This window comes from Pyrus communis, chromosome 2 (assembly GCF_041283825.1).
Source record: "Pyrus communis isolate YQ-2024b chromosome 2, ASM4128382v1, whole genome shotgun sequence".
NCBI lineage: Eukaryota > Viridiplantae > Streptophyta > Magnoliopsida > Rosales > Rosaceae > Pyrus > Pyrus communis.
The window spans coordinates 23,800,400-23,818,936 of NC_142566.1; the positions used below are offsets into that span (position 1 = coordinate 23,800,400).

Below are 18,537 nucleotides of genomic sequence, written 5' to 3' on the forward strand. Positions count from 1 at the left end.
CGAACGAATTGAAGAGGATAAAGTATACAAATCCAGTCCCATTCGATTGAAAGCTTTCTCCTTTGAATCGGACACAGTTGGACCCCATTTTTGAAGACTTTTCAGCAAAAATTAGACAGTGACCCCCCAAAATTAAGTGTCCACCAACAGAGAGCATCCATACCCTATAGAGTATTGATGCCTGGAAAGTTCAGTTCAATCAGTCTCACTGCCCTGGAAAAGACTTGTAAGACCAATATATTTACAAGAGAAATGATTTTCGTACACCTGTTTCTCTTTCAACAATTTCATGTGTAATTTTAATCATGAGATTAAATAAAGCAAACGCATGTTTCTCTCTTGATAGTCCAAGTGTAATTTTGGCCGTCGTATTAAATAAAATAATGAAATTAAGAGATAAATGCACAATAGTGTGCAAAAGAAAAAAAAATAAGTGCGGAGATCATTCATGTATCCACAACTAAAGTCGGATGTGCAATAGTCCACTTTAAATTTTTATATGATGTTCGTAACCAGTCTCATCCACCAGACGAGTCAGAAATCTTGTGGCCCTACTAGGGTAGAATTTTGGATGCGACTATTATGATTCTCTCGTCACATGACAGTGTAACTAGGTCACTTGACAAGTGAGAAAGAGAAAGAGATATACAACCGATTACATGTTAGAATCCCGACGGGGGTATGCATAAAGTCTTTCCAACCGAAGCTCTTGAAGCCATCTAGACTGTTCATTTGGTAATATGAAATCCCACAATGACTCGCTAATACAAAGCTGTAAATAAGATCATGCTAAGCTGAGTAAGGTCGTAACCCCCAAATATTAAAAATAAAAGCACAGTATCCATATACACAGTGCAGGTATAAGTTAAAAAGATACATAAAATCTAAAAATTACAAAGAAAAACACCTTAAAACGAAAAGAAAAAAGGGAAAACCGAAAAACGTTTACACATCCTACAGGTTTTCTCAAACACTTATTCCTCAGTGTCGAGGTATATCGGAGGGTGTTCCGACTCAGTTACTGGTAGTACATGAGTTGCTGAGTTGTTGCTAAATTCTGGTAACCACCGTCGTATATGGCCTGACTAGCTCCAGCACCCATCCCCATAGCTGCCTTCAGTGCATGCTGACCCTGCGGAAGCATGAGGGCTTGGGCACCACCCAGTTTGCTCAATGCCATTTGTCTTTCATAGGCCACAAGGTCGGCGGCTGAGAAACCTGGAATGTGAACTGCAGCTGGTGGCGGTAGGGGGGTCGAGCTTGTCCCTGGTGGAGTAGGCTTGCTGCCCCATGAACACTGTTAACAGAAACGGAACACATTAGATAAAGCCAAATGGTCACTCGACAACATCATTAGAACATATACATATCGCAAATATATAAAACATCAGATGGTAAAGCCAACTGATCATTTGACAATACCATTAGGACATATACATATTGCAAACATTTAAAACAAGCATATGTGCCTGCTCCACACGACAGTCAACACTCTAATACTAAGAAAAAGCAATCATCTAAAATCCAACATATTTGCCAAAAATTTGTCAGTTGTTGGTAATTCAACTGAATTGTGAGCTCCGCCAAGAGTGTACCTTAATTGGTTTGCCACACAGAAACCTAGCATTCCCCAACTGGATAGCTACAGCTGCTTCAGAATGGGTACTGTATCTCACAAACCCAAAACCTTTATCTCGCTGCACCCGAACATCTTCAATAACTCCGGCACCAAGGCCATGGAAATGACGATGGAGGTCAACTGAAGTAACCTGCAGAATAATGGTAAATCCTATTTACAACATTTTTCATTGTTTCTTGTGCAATTTTGACAAATGTAGACATTTATTTGTTATGCCCAATGGGAGTTCCATGCTAACCAGAGCTGTTTGCCCATGGATCCTACCACTACTACGCAATTAACCTATGACCTTATAACATTGGTAACTTTGCAGTTTTGAAAATGCGCCAGCTGCCCACCGCATATACATATAAAAGCACAATCAAAACCAACAGTGAGGTGATAAGCTGACATTAGTTTGCTGAAGAAGTCGGTTCTTGCACACTTTATTTACCTATGTTTTAACAGAAATTTCAGACTCAAATGTATTTAGTCTAGACAGTATTTGACTTCATTTGCATAAGAACATTGTAATTACAGTACGAAAAGAAAAGATATAGCCAATCCACAACCAGTTTAAAAATTAAAGTTAAAAAAGAAATCCTTGCCTCAGGAGATAGATTGCCCACATAAACTGTAGTATACTGAGGATTGTTCTCTGGAGCATCTTCATTAGGCTTCTCCTGACCATCTTCTGCAAGGGAAAACACAAAAACAGTAAGCTCATCATTATGGGAACACAAATATGGCAGAAAATTAGAAAGTGAACATCTTATCTAACATCTTCACTACTCAAAGATTTCTGATTCCAATTCAAGATAATTTCGTACAACTAAAAAAAACATTTTGGAAAACGAAGAGTAGACAACAGATTTAAGATGCAAGATCTAAAGACAAATCATTACCTCACAAACATGCCCTCATAAAACAAAAATAATAGTTTCTTACACATTTATCAAGAATAACAATAACGAGAGCTACACCACTCATTCAAATCAAGGATAGTAACATACAAGGGAGAACACAAAACCAATGTTACTTCTACATAAGCAACTACAGAAACTTGTTTTGTTACAAATGAAGCAGCTTACCTGATGTTCCATTCGTCAGCTCTACAACACTTTTAGAATCAGAACTCTGCTTGTCATCACTGGAAGTAGCACCTTTTGTGGCCCAATTGCACCGAATCTGTCTACTTCCAAGCCACTTTCCTGAGATATCAAGTTAAGAGTTATGTCATCGTAGAACTTCTTAATGGGTAGTCACACTAACCAAAATCTAAATAACATATGCAAGGAAATAAACTTCCATCAAAACAATGTACATTGTCTTACCATTTAAGTCATTAATTGCACTTTGGGCCTCCTGAACCAAAAAAAACCAGTGGCACAATCATATAACGAGCCCAACCAGAAAACAAGGAGTAAGAACAAAAACGCAAAAGGAAATGTTTAATAATTTCAGTACCTGCTGATTTCGGAAAGAAACAAACCCAAAGCCCCTTGAACGCCCAGTTTTCTGATCCCACATAACTCTAGCATCTCTATTGACAGCAATTAGATCAAATTAATTTAAACAGCCAAGTATGTTTGAGATAGAGGTACATCAATTATCCAATAGAAAAAAAACCCAAAATATCAAAAGACATCAGCAGAATAACAGTAAACATCAATGTTGAATAAATAAAACAAAAGACATGGAAGTGGATCTTACGAACAACTGGAATAACCAGAAAAGCATGCAAACAGTGTAGCATCAGTAACCTCAGGGCTAAGATCACCAACAAAAATATTAAAATGACCTGCATGCCAACATAACAAGCATAAGAAATTAAAATTTTGGAACACATCATTCCATGATAACTAATGCATACACTGATCCATGATAACTGATGCATATACAAACCTGATGTATCCTCTCTCTGACTACTTGCATATGCCCAATTAACTTTAATCGGCTGCCCAAATCTGAACAAACAGCACACTCAGCAAAAGACACACCAAAAAAACGAGAGCCAACATGATTCTGTAAAGATTTTTACTTACAGATGCCTGCCATTAAGGGTCACAATAGCAAGAGCAGCTGACCTACGATCGAAGTAGTCAACAAATCCATAGGATGACTGCATTGAGGAAAAACGCAAGTAAAAAGTCTACCGAGGACATCTAAAAGAAAATAATGCAAAGTACCAACATTTCATATGAACCCACAGCTCATCCTCAAATAGTACAAACAAACAAAAATTCTCGCAGGACTAAGAAGAATCTATCATCTGTCCTAACCTCCCCATCCAAAGAAAAACGCACAAAGTAGGCAAAAATAAACCCCACCTTATCCTTCCTTATGAGCTTGCATCCTTCAAGTGGACCAGTACTGGCAAAAACTTCTTGCATAAGGGGTTCGGTAACTTGTGGGTGAATATTTCCGACATAACTGCATTGTTTCACGAATTACAACATTATAACATGCAATCTGATAAAATGACAGAGAAATGCATTCTACCTAGCAGATGCTTCAAATATACAATAACACGTTACCCATCCCAAATATATATATATATATATATATATATATATATGTGCGGCAGAAAAGGTCAACTGTGCCTGATATGCTTGTGCACACTATTATTAGCACAATAGATTGCATTCATTAACATACGAACTAAACATTTCAGGCAAGAAAACAAACTATTTTCAACGAGTACAAAGGAAGCTAGTTGTAAAGAAGAATAAAATAAAATAGAAAAAGAAAAATATCTATACAACACTCACACACTGCGGCAAGTACTCGAATCAAACCCAGGAGGCAGATTTCCACTCAAGATAGGCTCTATCTGCAAAAAAAAAAATGTAAAAAAAAAACAAACTAAAGGAAAAGGAAAAGGAAAAAAAGCCGAAGTAATGAATTTACACTCCCCACAAAAACTTAAAAGAGATGCATAAGCAAACAAATGGTTGAAACAAAAAAAAAAAAAAAAGACGACCACAGGCTTGGAGACAAGCTGGCATATGATAACAAAATTGACAGAAAGAATCCAATCTATGTATAATAGCTACCCCCATCAGTTTCGAGCAATCCCGATAAAGTTTTCCCTTTTCAATTTTCCAATTTATATAGGTAGTGGTAACAAATACTAATACTTAGAGGTGCTCGGTCATTTACCGGGACTGATGTGCACACATTATACGCCCTCAGTCGAACAGTAGATTAATAGAAACAAGGAAATAATAACGAGCACGATAAGCTACTAGACCAAACAGTAGTTTGCCACATTATATGTATAACAATGAGGTTCCTCAATGGATAATAAGTACCCAGAAAGTATACAGCATTACATGAATACAGTTGACATAAAATTTCAACATTAAACAGATAAATTTAGATAATTTCAGCTGAATTCCAATTAAGTTACAGAAATTTCTGGAAAAAAAAATCCAACTTTTAGGATCCTTGTAACACAAAGCCGCACACAGATCAACCAAAAACAAAAATCCCCGAAAATAAATAATTTCAATGGTAATAAAAATACATTTTATCAAACATCTAGCATAAATTTCAACCTACAAACAAATACCCATATCCAAACAGCTAACAAGATCAAACTTTTGGCCCAACAAAGTGAACAAATTAAACCAGAGAGAGAGAGAGAGAGAGAGAGAGAGAGAGGGAGGGAGAATAGAACCTGAGGGGCGCCTAAGAGGGCAGGGTGTTGGTATAGCGACTGCTGCATCATGGCTTGCTGCTTGAACCTCTGCTGTTGCATATCGTCCTCCTCACGCAACGAAGAGAATTGGGGAGGTTATATAAATTGCTTAGCAATTGCAATTTTAGGGTTAGGGTTTCAGGGAAAAACGAAGACCAAGATGAAATTACAAGGGAAACGAGGGAGGAAGAAGAAGAAGAAGAAAAACAATAAAAAACCAAAAACCAAAAAAAAAAAAGGGGGAAAAAAGAAAGGAAAAAAAAACCCTCTGGAAGAGGAGGGAAAGATGAGAAGGAAAAAGCAAAAGGATTGGGAATTGATTCAAGAAAATGAGCAGAGCCAGTCTCTGCTTTTATATCTGCCGAATTTTTATTTTTTACTATAAAAAATATTTAAATTATTATTATTATTTTTTTTTTGTGTGGTATTTTATCCCATTTGATTATTGTGTCATTTATATTGGAAACATAATTAAGATAAATGCCTAATTTATACAGTCGTAGGTTCAACTTCTGGTACGAGGAATCAAATGATGGTGATCAGAAAGGTTGAAATGTCTTTTTAAATCTTCTATTTTTTTTTAAATGGACTAGCGTGATAAAATCGTAAGTAGGTATCCTTTTTATAAAAAATAAATAAATAAGTAGTTAGGCTAATTTTTTATGTTTAACTAACTTGTGGAAGGCGAAATCATATAATAGGAATCAACTTACATATAAAAAAAAATTAAATAAAACTTTTTAAGAATAAATAAAAAATTTATGGGTAAAGTACAAAAAACTACCTTAACTATTGGTGTCACGACACTTTCATACCTTATCTTTTAAAATTGAAAATGTCATACCTCATCTTTAGAATTTGGTCAAATGTTATACCTTTCGTTACTTGGCCATTTATTTTTTAGTTAAATGCTGATATGGCTTGATCCGAATCCCACTTAAAAACTAAAAAAATCATTTAATAATTTTTAAATATTAAAATAATAATAAAAAGCCTTATGTTCGTACCCTTCACCCCCCCCAAAAAAAACCTCCCTCTTCTCTCTCTTCTCCCCCATCTTCATCTTCTTTTCCCTTCCAGGCCCTTCCTGCAACCTAGAAAAAAAGATGGAGGAAGAAGAAGAAGGAAAAAAAAAAAAAAAAAAAAAAAAAACCGAATCTGCATCCCAAGAAGAAGAAGAAGAAGAAAAAAAAACCAAAAAAAAAAAAAAAAAACACTCGAATCTGCAACCCAGAAGAAGAAGAAGAAGAAGGAGGAGGAGGAGGAAGAAGAAGGAAAAAAAAAAAAATATCCTGAATCTGCAAAAGAAGGAGGAAGAAGAAGGAGAAAAAAAAAAACCCCAAATTTGCAAAAGGAGGAAGAAGAAGAAGAAGAAGAAAAAAAAAACCCGAATCTGCAAAAGGAGGAGAAGGAAGAAGGAGGACAAAAAAAAAAAAAACTTGAACCTGCAAAAGAAGGAGGAAAGTGGGATTTTTTTTTTTTTTTTTTTAATATTTAAAAAAAAATTAGTTTTTAATAATATTTTATTAATTTTTTAACAGAAAGTGGGATCCAGATCAAGCCACGTCAGCATTTAACTGAAAAGTAAACGGCTAAGTAACAGAAGGTATAACATTGGACCAAATTCTAAAGATGAGGTATGACATTGTCAATTTTAAAATATGAGGTATGAAAGGGTCGTGACACCAATAATTGAGGTAATTTTTTGTACTTTACCCAAAATTTATTGTTCTCTCAATAAATTAGTAATCTTTCTCTTTACTAATAAATAAAACTTTTTAAGTTGAATTCAAATGGATGAAGATGATGTATTCTAAGTTCGATATTTAGTTAATGATTGACTTATTGTGTGACTTGATCTAATCCTCATCTCCTTTTATAGTATAATATCGTTGTAAAAAGTTACATGAATCATTTAAACGAAGAAAATAAATTTTTTTGGTTGTGAAATATAAACGAAGTAAAAAAATTCAAGAAAATGATTTTTTTTTTTTTTAAATAACAATAAAACAAAAATAGTACCTTCTTGTTGGGCCAGAAAGCAACCAATTTCATAGATTGGGCCACAAAAGCAATAAGTTTGCTATTGGGTGGAGGATGTATCATAAACCCTCAAGAGTCAACTTTAAGCCCAACAAGTTATCATCCGGCCTAATTCGGGGTCTCCGTAAATAGTATAGTGACTTCAATTGCCATTGGACTTCAATTCGTAGAAAGTATTCAATTCACCAATATAGGTACGACTGAGCCACGAGAGTTCAAATCTTCTACACTTAATTTGTGTGTAGCCATAAAGTGACACACATTAAGTTTATGGACAACAGAGTTAAGGAGCGTTAAGTTTATGAACAAGCGTCAATAATGATAGAAGCCACAGAAAAATCACGCACAAAATGACCGCAGAAGATTTGAACTCGATAAATGAGAGATTTGGTAGCTCAATACAATTGTCCACTTCAATGAGAAGTTGATGATTCAAGCCCTTCGGATGAGTATTAGAATTATCCTGATTCTCGATCTTTTTTTTTGTGCTAATTCACATACAGAACATAATCAACAGTGTAAGTTCCACTTGTAATTCATTACTTGAAAATTTTACGAGTCAAATCAATTAGGGGATCTATTTGATCTGATACCCATTATTTTTAGATAACTTTAAGAGAAAGCTCCCAGTACTGTTCACTTTAACGAAAAACCACATTTTTACACTAAAAAGTCAATCATGGTACTATTCACTTTACTATTTATTTTGTCGTTATCGTTAAAACTCAAAGTTTTCAAGTCATTTTCATTAATTTTCCTTTATTTTTATCCATGTTGAGGTTTATTGCCTCACTCATTCCAAGTAAACATACTTTTAAGGGTTGGTACCAAATGAAAATAATTGGTTAGAATATGTATTCATATTTTTCATGGCCAAATGCCCAAATAATCCAAACTCAACACCACCCATCTAGCTATTGGGCTCAGAATTAGTAGCCCCGTAAGCAGGAGCAATGAAACCCACTTTGTAAGGGACCCAAAAACAGAAAAGGATCCTCGCCGGATCCTTTTCTTGGGAATCTTAGGGATCATGTGATCGTAACTATTTCTCATATATCATACAATTAGTTTTCATTAAGTATTATTTATATTTAATTTTCAAATTTAAATTTTCAAATGATTTCTGACCGCACGATGTACGATGAATGACCACGATCACTGGATTCGGCGAGGATCATTTCCCCCCAAAAACCTCTCCATCTCTCTTTTGATAAATACGAATGCTGAATGCAAATGAGTCAGAAAAAATTGTAAAAGCAAGTGATAAATTGTCTGGATGATTAATATATATATATTTTTAAATTACTTGTGTAATTTAAACTCTTTCCCTTCTACTTATGTAATTAAAGCAATAATATTGCTTGTATTAATAAAAAGTACAAAAGCATGTGAAATCTATTTTATTTCAATAATTGTTCATGCGAACTACCATGGGGTGACTTAGTAGTTAGGGACGAATTTCATGCCCGTATTTTATGCGACACGTCTTGGGTTCTTTCCTCGTACTGTTGACTTACACGATGGTGGTTATAACGAGGATAAAATGCATCTGTGAATCTTTCAATCCCCAAAAAAGTAGATTGTCATGATAAAGCTACCAACTGTTTCTTTTTAAATAAATAAATCAGACTCTCTATATTATTCAACATATTTTTTCAATTCATGGAATCCATCACAATAAAATAAAAAATAAATTTCAATTCATGGAATCCATCACAATAAAATAAAAATAAATAAAAATAAAATTGGGTCGAAAAAGAGAGGCGACCCCACCTACCCACCACCAAGAACATTGCATGTGATGCCCAATTAATAAAAATTAGCAATTACCCTACTAAATATCTCCACTCAGCACTCGTATGCTTTTGGAAGATAAACGAATAAATAATGTAGAAATAAAGACATGATCGTGAACAACGTGACAATTTCAAACCTCTTTGTTTGAATAAAGATGCTCAGTGCCTTGCAATGCAAGTGTCTGCCACTATTACTTTTTGTTTCTATATATCACATCATCTCAAATAAAAAAACATATTAATAGATATATGAGCTGACACGTTGCGCTATTTTTATTTTATTTTATAAACGTTTAAATATGTTCATGTAAAGTTTACTTCATAACATATTTATCCATCTGAACTGTTTATCTTTTAATTTTTTTTTTTTTTAAATTATGTCTACCAAAATCTAAATCATATGACGTTAGATTAAAGGTTTAAAGTTTATTTGTTGAACTATATTCGTTTATTTTCTTCAATACAAATGAATATCTTAATGATTTTAGAATTGTATGATTATTTAAAAAGATGATCTACGAATGATGTTCTAAAAGATAGACTGTTTTGTTCATTAAAATGAATAAACCCCACAAAAACACATGTCAAAATCATATAAAAAAATAGCGTTACGAAATCTTTCCATACGTATATTTGTATTTGTATACAATATACCATACAATTGTTGTATTAGGGAGAGTCAAAAGAGGCCAAAGAGGCCACCACTTGCCTAACCAAAACAATTCTTTGTTTATTTTGGTCGACAAGAAAAACTAATCAGAATGCTTTCGTGTTCAAGTTGGAAACCGCGTGTTTTTAAGATAAGTTAGATGGAAAGCACATACTTTTCGTTACTTCATGAGATACTTTTAAGTGGTAATTTTCTCGCTTATAAATTTAGATGGCCAAATCGGTAGTTTCACTCATATTTAAATAGAGTCAAACAAAAAAAGCAACTCCGTGAACCAAATGAGATAGTTGAAAAGTTCAAACAAAGCGATTTGATTAATCTGATCCACAACATTTAATCTGGCATCACTGTTGTTTACAATTAGGACGTAATTAGCATTAGGCTTTTCAGTTAAAATGATCTCTAACATAACTATTTATTTTGATCCTTAACATTGAAAATCGACAGAAGTGATTATTAAGTTTGTATCCGTCCATAAAAAATCTCTGTCGAATGGAAAAACAAGTGAAGGGATTGATTGATTGAACAAAAATTAGCCTCAATGATTACCAAAGTGATTGACGGTGGACAAACTTAAGAATCATTCTATCAATTTTCAATATCAAGGATCAAAGTAATGAGTTATATCAATCTCATAAATCATTTCACTGAAAAGCCTTAACATGAACATAAATGGACACTTCACCTCATTTTTAATTAGCAATGTTTACTAAATTTTGGACACAATATTTTGCAGCAAAAATGGAATAAAACCTAGAAAATGTGACTTGTTTGAATTTGTTGCGTGTTGATTTTCTTGTCCAACTTGAACAAGTCAATCATGTGAACCGCAAGAGAAACATAATCTAAATCTAGTGATAATGCTGCCATTAAAGATAAGAGGAGTGGTTGAGAGGTGGTGGTTAATGTTCCAGCATATTTAGCAATTAGCATCAAAACTCATTTCCCTTTAAGTCAAAGCATTGTGTGATTTATCAACTATATTATGCATGTTCCATTTCTAAAATTGCACGATTCAACATGCCAACATGATTATTTGGTGACTGGTCTAATGACATTCAATATTTGTTATAGATAAAAGATATTAGTGTTGAGAGTATGAATCTCACGTCGACAACATGAGGGGTTGTGTGTGTTTTTAGGTAGTTGGACGACTCTCCATATTGCTAATTGGTTTTACAGTGGAACCTCAACTTTTTTTATGGTATCAGAGCAGATTTATCCCATGTGTGAAGCTCAATGGCCACACATTGTCCACGTTACCCAATGTGTGTTGCCCATGTGTTAGACTTAAAAAATTACCACACATTAGGGGGTGTATTGAGAGTATAAATCCCACATCGAAGAAAAAATGGACCTTACATGTACTTATAAGTAGTGGGGCTTCTCCCCATATTGATAATTGATTTTATGATGAAATCCCAACTTTCTTCAATAGTTCTTAATTTCTATGACTATTTAGCACAGTGACACCTAATATTTACTTTGCTGGAAAATAATTTAATTTTATCTGAACTATTTGGTATAGCGACACCCATAATTCATTTAACCAATAGGTTTAACGACCCTCAATATCTACTTTGTTAAAAAGATCAGAGTTTACAACACTCAGTTTTTACTTCGCTGAAAAACAGTTTAGTTTCATGTGAACTATTTGATCTAATGCCACCCAGAGTTCACATAACTATTTGGTTTAATGACAGATGAAAAATACCCGAGTGTACGATGGTCGGTTTTTTTAGTTCATATCTCATCAATGAGACTTGTTGATAAAGTAAAAAAAGCACATAATAGTTGCCTACGTTAGAACCCACATGCTATTCTTTATTTGGTCAAACAAGGAATTCATATTGTATGGTACCACTTAGTCTTCTTACTTTGGACACAAACCACAAGCAATGGGGCCACATATATCACATATGTTGATGAGAAACCAAGATTTTGAGGACCACTCAAATAAAAATGTTGAACGTGCTTAAAGCAAACCATGTACACATCTATCTACCTCCACCAACAAAGAGTGAATATAATTCACTCGTCGTGGATCGTTAGTTGCAGATATAATTGTAGCTTTACAATTTAGCTGTTGCAAACCCCAATCACAGATGGAAACAGTGCCCCAATAATTAAAATTGAAAATTATAATTAAACACATGTTCATCTGAGATTAGGACTTCAACAGTTGCTGCTATTGTTTCAGCAGCGAAGTAACGTTCTTTCGGGCTTGACACTTGTGGACCGTTGTCAACAAAAGAAAAAGTAAATTTATTTTATAAAAGTTCAAAATTATATCATTAATAATTGAATTCCTTCCATCAAAAGCTTAATTACATGCTTACATAAACTAATTAAGATTAACCAACAGTTAGATCTAATATGACAGACAAATATAGAGCTAATGGAACTCCGGGCTTTAAATCAAACCCGCCAAAATTGAAAACCATAGCATAGGCTTGAACCGTAAGAAAGCCTAAGGATGCATACAACAGCACAGGTTCTCATATCATTGGGTTTGCTGGGCAGCCAACCCTAACCATGACTTGTTTTCGGTTGGCTTCGCCGGGCCGGATGCAGGGCTGCTCGTTTGGTACGGTGCTAGGGTGTTGAGCCTGTAAAAACAGAAAGAAATTGCAAACCAGATCAATCAAATGGATCTTAAAAATATATTACTCCAACATGAATTATGGTATAGTTGTTTCGGATGCCTACCTATCCTTTCTCTTCTCGAGGAATCGATGAAGCGAAGCTTTCCTTGCAATCGGAAGATCTGCAATGGAAAAGGAAATCATTGATTAGAAACGTGTTGTTGATAGGACTACTTAAGATATGGAGACACCGATGATCACAGAAAGAAAATTACCACAAACAACGGGTCGAGGGGGTGGTTTGACACCCTCCTGAATCGCTTGATTGCCAAGGTTAGGAAACATGTTGGCGCTCGGAGGAACTGAACTGCTGGAATTAATGGGACTCTTGCCCAAATGAGAGGCAAAGGCATTGTTAGTATTGGCCGGAGGTGAAGCCGGAGCGGTGTGGCTCTGAGAACTCTCCTTGCTTGCTAAGAGCATGACTTCCTTGGCCTTGTCCGCCGGAAAATCGTTGTACACGATTACTTGTCCACCATAAAAGATAGTCATTTGCGCCTTCTGAGGCTCTCCAGGGGCAGATTTCTTCACACTGGTACATCATGAACAGATCAAAAAGAGCTAACAAAGATTTCACATATAAACCGAAGAACATCTTACGTTGCTACAATAATTCAGAAATCCGATTTTCGCCTTCCAATATCGACAAAAACTTTAACTACAGGAACCTCACAACGCCGTAAATTTCGAAAAATTACCTAGAGTCAGCCATCTTGGGGACCTCTTCTCTGGGAGTGGGGGCAGATGGACCAAAACCAGCTTGTTGAGGAAACAAATCCATGGACTTGAAGTCTGTAGCCGCCGTTGGCATGTTCCGAGAATTTTCCATAAATGGAAAGAAGTTCATGGGTGGGGCTTTCGGACGAAACATTTCAGGTGTTCCTCCTGTCAAAACATTGTCCAATTTTAGAAACCAAATAAGGAAAATTCTGAAACCCTTTTGATATAGAAACAAAATTAAACAGAGCAGTGCTTTTTACTGCAATTTTCAGGTGCTCTTGGTCAAATTTGAATGAGATCTTATTAAATCTTAACAGAAATATAACATGAACAAAAAATAAAAAAGTTCACAATCTATTTCAGGTGGTTTATGTGACTAAATACTTTCCCTTTTCTGATGGTTTATGTGACTAAAAACTTTCCCTTTTCTGATTTTCTAATTGGAAAGCTTCTTTGTTTCTCAGCAACCAAACAGAAACTAAAAGCCTAAAACATAGACATGCACACATAAGATTCTAGATGAAATTCATTTTCTCTTTCTCTAATTTCTCAGCAACGAAACAGAAATTAAGGTCCGGCTAAAAAGTAAAGACAAGTGTTTTACGATTAGATTGTTGCATGTTGTTGCCTGCCATGTCAAGATTCAGATCTCCAAAGCTGGCTTTCTCCTTGAGGTACTGGCAAAGCATGCTGCATGTCTGAGTGAAGTTCGACGGCTTCTCCGCCGTCCTCATCCCTCTCTGGCCTGAAACCTCCGCAGTCTCCGACGAACTCGACATTTCTCCACCGACCCAATACACAATCCGACAATCCAAACACAACCCACAACTCAAAATCCACTCTTTTCCCACCGACCCAGTTCGAAATCACAGAAACCAAACACAACCCACAATTCAAAACGCAATATTTCTTCCCTTTTCTGTCGTTGCGCTGAGTCCTCCTGCCTCCATACCCTTCTTGTAGCGAGAGAAGACTTGTGGTCCTATGTGTCTCTCCCCCTCCTTTTATCAGCAGCCCACGGGCTCATCTTCATTTATTTATTTATTTTTAAATTAATTATTTAATTATCAATTGGTTGTTTTATTGCTTTAAATTATTATTTGTGTTCGAGTTAAAAAGCACGAGGAATATATGTGTGTTTAAAAAAAAAAAGGCCATTGGGAGTTGAGTTGGTTCCTCGCAGCATTCCGCGTGGATCCCACCACCCGTCGGTTTCACATTTCCAAACACGTGTTCTTTGCGCTCGTTGGTAACGTCCGGGTTCGCGTTCCTATCTGCCAACTTCATCATGGCCCATGCATTCTCTGTTTAGTTACAGAATTGCCCTCCATCTTTATTTTTTTATTTATTTATTTTTATTCCAACAATCTCCCAGATAATCTACGTTCTATCTACATACTCATTTTTTTACTTCACACAAGTTTCTCAGTTTCAGACGTCGGACCAAATGAATAGAAAGGATAAAAAGTAACAAAATGTGTGTGGGACATAAGAATGAGTGTGTGGATTGAAAAAAGTTGAGGACATAAGAAAGTTGAAGTTCCACCATAAAATCAATTGACAATATAAGAAGTAGTCTAACCTTTTATAAGCCCATGCAAGGTCCCTTATCCCATCAATGTGTGACTCATTCTCAACACCCCCTCATGTTTGGCAAATTTTTTAGCTTAACACGTGGACAACACAATAAGATGACGTGGAACACATGTGGTCATTTGGTTTCATATGTGGGACAACCTACTCTGATACCATGAAGAAAGTTGAGATTTCACCATAAAATCAATTGACAATACGAGAAGTAGCTCACCCTATTACAAGCTCATACAAGGTCCCTCATTCTATCAATATGAGACTCATTTTTAACATAGATAACATCATCTTCTATACAAATAAGAAACAGACATACCTGAAGAGCGACATAGTGAGTTGAAGTGGAAGCCTCTAATCAACAAGGCAGTAAGTTAATAACCACTTGTGCCCTCCCATTTATTTCATTACGTTTCAGGAGGTGCAATCTACAAACTCTTTGAACCATTTACTAGGGGTGGCACTTGATTTGAAAACTGAAATTGAAAAACCAATCAAGTCAAATCGAACCGATCGTTTGGTTTTTGCGATCTTGAAATCAAACCGCAGTAAAGTAAATTATTTTGGGTTCGGTTTTAGCCTTCTGAAACTAAACTGAAATCGAACCGTACCATAAAAATTAAAATAATATATAATATGGACTTAGTGACGCCAAAAATTCATCTATTTCTTAGTGTTTGTCACTCAATCAGGTGGTGTCTCTCAACTCTCATCTCTCTCAACTTCATGCACTCCAACTTTTCAACTTGCTCCGTGCCCTTTTGTTCTGTTCTGTGAAAATAGAAAGCAAGTTGCTCTCCTTGTCTGCAAACTAAAACAATGACACGGCACATAGAATTTGGAGCCAAAAAAGTAAGAACAGAGACGCCCTTTAAACTATTTTTTTCTAATTTTCGAAAGAAACACATTTTTTAGAAACAATCAAATTAAAATCAATAAGAAAGGGACAATTTTGACGCTGATGATGACATGAAGAACTGAAGATTAAATTTGGACTCAAATTAACATGAAGGGTGCAACTTTTAGAGAAATCAAAACTTTAGCTCTGAAAGTTGACATCAAATTGGAGCAATGATACGTTGTAGGGCTCTTTCACTTGAACCACTTCAGATTTTGAATTTTCCTGCTCATCCATTTCTTTGCTAGGGCTGGGCATTTTACAAAAAAAAAAACCGATTGAACTGTTTGAGCCGCATCGACGGTTTAGTTTGGTTTCCTTTTTTTTTTCCTTTCAATTTTCAGTGGTTAAAGCAAACCGAACCGACCTTAATCAGTTCGGCAATCGGTTCCCAAAATTCATAGGGTACAGTTAACCAAACCGACCCGCATATATTTAATCTTATTTTTTTAATTATAATTAATACATGTAGTAATATAAATGGTTAGTTATTTACGAGTTACTGTGTTTCCACCACATGAAAACAAAACATGGCTAGTTAAGAGTCCATTTGGAGAAGAACAGGGGCACCATTTGGAGAACCCAACAATTGTTGCTTTGGGCTGCTTCATTTGTACTTTTCTTTGAGCAATCACTCATATTGGTGTTATGTTATGTAGCTTTTGGAAGAGAAATCTATTATGTATTTTCGTCTTCACACAAATCGAAAACCAATCTGCTACATTCGGTTAACCGACTTGATCAGTTTTAGACCCAGCTTGGTTGGTTTCGATTTGCAATTTTGGCCAAACCAACTCGCGCCCACCCCTAGTATAATATATAACTATAAAATATAACCTTAAGACTTCTACTTTGAAATCGAAATCGAAACCGTTTGAAACCAAATCGAACCAAACCACCAAATGGTTTGGTTCCACTTTGATTTTAGCTAGAAAATCGAACTGAATCGAAAAACTTTCGGTTTTTCTCAAAATCGCACCAAACTAAATTGTGCCCACCTATACTATTTACCCGCCCCTTATTAATTTATGGCATTTAATCATCTTCAATTCATTCGATCCGCTAATTGAAAATTGCGAGAATGTGAAGATAAAAAGGGCTACATGGCCAGCCCTTTGTAAGGCTTAACTCGCTCCCCCGCCATTTTAGAGTAGATAATATCGTTTGTTTAAAAATAAAAATAAAAGGTACATAGATAACACCATCCTACATTTTTACTTCCGCACCATAATGTTCATTTTTCGGTTAGGAAAAGGTACACAAATACACGTTTGAAATTTTCCTGTATGATTTTGGAGCTTCTTCTTCTACGTGCAACACAAAATTTAACATACCAGAATATTTTTGCATCAATGCAGGACTTAAATTTATATAATATATAGAATAACAAATTTTCAAACCAAATTTTTAGATTAGGTAGAAATAGATTACATGTCACATCCCGCCCCGGAACGGATCACTTCCCGGGTCCGCTCCACCACCGTAGCATGATATTGTCCGTTTTGGGCCCCAACCACACCCTCACGGTTTTGTTTTTGGGAACTCACGAGCAACTTCCCAGTGGGTCACCCATCATGGGATTGCTTAAGCCCCCTTCTCGCTTAACTTTGGAGTTCCTACGGAACCCGAAGCCAGTGAGCTCCCAAAAGGCCTCGTGCTAGGTAGGGATGAGAATATACATTTAAGGATCACTCTCCTGGGCGATGTGGGATGTCACAATCCACCCCCCTTAGGGGCCCGACGTCCTCGTCGGCACACACGCGACCAGGGTTAGGCTCTGATATTACAAGACTAAGAGGAGTATCCAAATAATCTAAAAAATAGGTAACTAATATTTGGGCAATCATGCCACTTAATACTACGTTTTAGTGGTATTCTTCTTTACTTGTAAGTGATAAATCTTAGGTTTGATTATGGTAAATTTAAACCACATTATTAATAGCCCATTGTGAGGCTCAACCCACCCACTTTAATATAGATAATATCGTTTGTAAAAAAAATAAAAAATAATAATAATAATAATATTTGGGCAATCCTCATGAGAACCAGTAGAGAACTTTAATATACCATATATAAGTTCTTTTCATTTTTCAATTCAAAAAGAGAAATGATAAGAAGACAGTTTCAAAATGTGACTGTCTATGGACACTTCATTATCATATATTTTGATATAATATTTTATAATATTACAATTTTATCAAAAAGATAAGATGCAGAATCTATGAGAGTCTCGTTAGCATTTATCGTTAAAAAAGTTGCAAATGGTAATGGAGTGTTTAACCATACATAATTTGTAATTTTATATCAGGGTTTGGGCTGTAATATTTACTGGTGAAGATAGTGGGGTTTTATTATATATTTCATTGTGTTGACCGAGTCTAAAATAAAATACTCATTGAGTCATTGTCCTGCGATTGGTCATAACGTATTTTATTTAATCTATTGCAAATGTTATTTTGTACTGAATGCTTTTTAAATATATCCTTTATGCAGTGAATAGAATATTTATTCAACGTAAAATATCGTTGTTGTTTAAGGAAAAAATTGGAAATAAAGTATACAAATATATTCAGTTTCTTTCGCGTGCACTTCAACTTCAATCCACTAAGCACTAACATATAAAGTATACAATTATTTATGTTTTTTATTATTTAGGTAACAAAAAAATGCTTTTAGTATTTCTTTAGGCTGTGAATGTTTGTGAGAGAATTTTGAAGTCTTAAGGTACTGAGACGATGTTATTAGTGGATCATAAAATGTAGATGAGATGAATTAGAAATGCATCAATTGTACATTATAAAGGACGAGGTTCCTCTCCGAATCATTTTTGTGAGAATCTTAGGGATCATAACATACT

The 18,537-nt window shown here is 35.2% G+C and overlaps 2 protein-coding genes across 3 annotated transcripts; both read right to left on the reverse strand.

Moving 5' to 3' along the window:
- Positions 1–799: 799 nt before the first annotated feature.
- Positions 800–5,723, reverse strand: LOC137746795 (oligouridylate-binding protein 1). Of its 2 annotated transcripts, XM_068486800.2 has the most exons (12): positions 5,301–5,723; positions 4,390–4,451; positions 3,949–4,051; positions 3,664–3,740; positions 3,524–3,585; positions 3,332–3,419; positions 3,086–3,161; positions 2,953–2,983; positions 2,710–2,829; positions 2,227–2,312; positions 1,596–1,769; positions 800–1,297 (listed from the first exon to the last, which is right to left on the reverse strand). In XM_068486800.2, the coding sequence occupies exons 1-12, from the start codon at positions 5,379–5,381 to the stop codon at positions 1,019–1,021; spliced, it is 1,239 nt and encodes a 412-aa protein (XP_068342901.2). In that variant the 5' UTR covers positions 5,382–5,723; the 3' UTR covers positions 800–1,018. The 2 variants fall into 2 exon arrangements, with proteins under 2 accessions (XP_068342901.2, XP_068342902.2); XM_068486801.2 differs by lacking the exon at positions 4,390–4,451 and having other exon boundaries at positions 5,301–5,644.
- A 6,371-nt stretch (positions 5,724–12,094) lies between these two features.
- JAZ1 (jasmonate-zim-domain protein 1) lies at positions 12,095–14,214 on the reverse strand. Its single transcript, XM_068488399.2, has 5 exons — positions 13,800–14,214; positions 13,174–13,360; positions 12,691–13,007; positions 12,540–12,597; positions 12,095–12,439 (listed from the first exon to the last, which is right to left on the reverse strand). The coding sequence occupies exons 1-5, from the start codon at positions 13,972–13,974 to the stop codon at positions 12,334–12,336; spliced, it is 843 nt and encodes a 280-aa protein (XP_068344500.2). The 5' UTR covers positions 13,975–14,214; the 3' UTR covers positions 12,095–12,333.
- Between the last annotated feature and the right edge of the window lie 4,323 nt (positions 14,215–18,537).

What these genes read in the sequence shown, in the direction of transcription:
- LOC137746795 (XM_068486800.2), bottom strand. Translation starts at nt 5,381, where the DNA reads ATGCAACAGCAGAGGTTCAAGCAGCAAGCCATGATGCAGCAGTCGCTA. An exon ending in CCCTCTTAGGCGCCCCTCAG is followed by an intron (nt 4,452 to 5,300) that starts GTTCTATTCTCC and finishes TTTTTTTTGCAG; the next exon opens with ATAGAGCCTATCTTGAGTGG. An exon ending in TGCAATTAATGACTTAAATG is followed by an intron (nt 2,830 to 2,952) that starts GTAAGACAATGT and finishes TTGATATCTCAG; the next exon opens with GAAAGTGGCTTGGAAGTAGA.
- JAZ1 (XM_068488399.2), bottom strand. Translation starts at nt 13,974, where the DNA reads ATGTCGAGTTCGTCGGAGACTGCGGAGGTTTCAGGCCAGAGAGGGATG. An exon ending in CCCAAGATGGCTGACTCTAG is followed by an intron (nt 13,008 to 13,173) that starts GTAATTTTTCGA and finishes ATGATGTACCAG; the next exon opens with TGTGAAGAAATCTGCCCCTG. An exon ending in CCCTCGACCCGTTGTTTGTG is followed by an intron (nt 12,598 to 12,690) that starts GTAATTTTCTTT and finishes TTTCCATTGCAG; the next exon opens with ATCTTCCGATTGCAAGGAAA.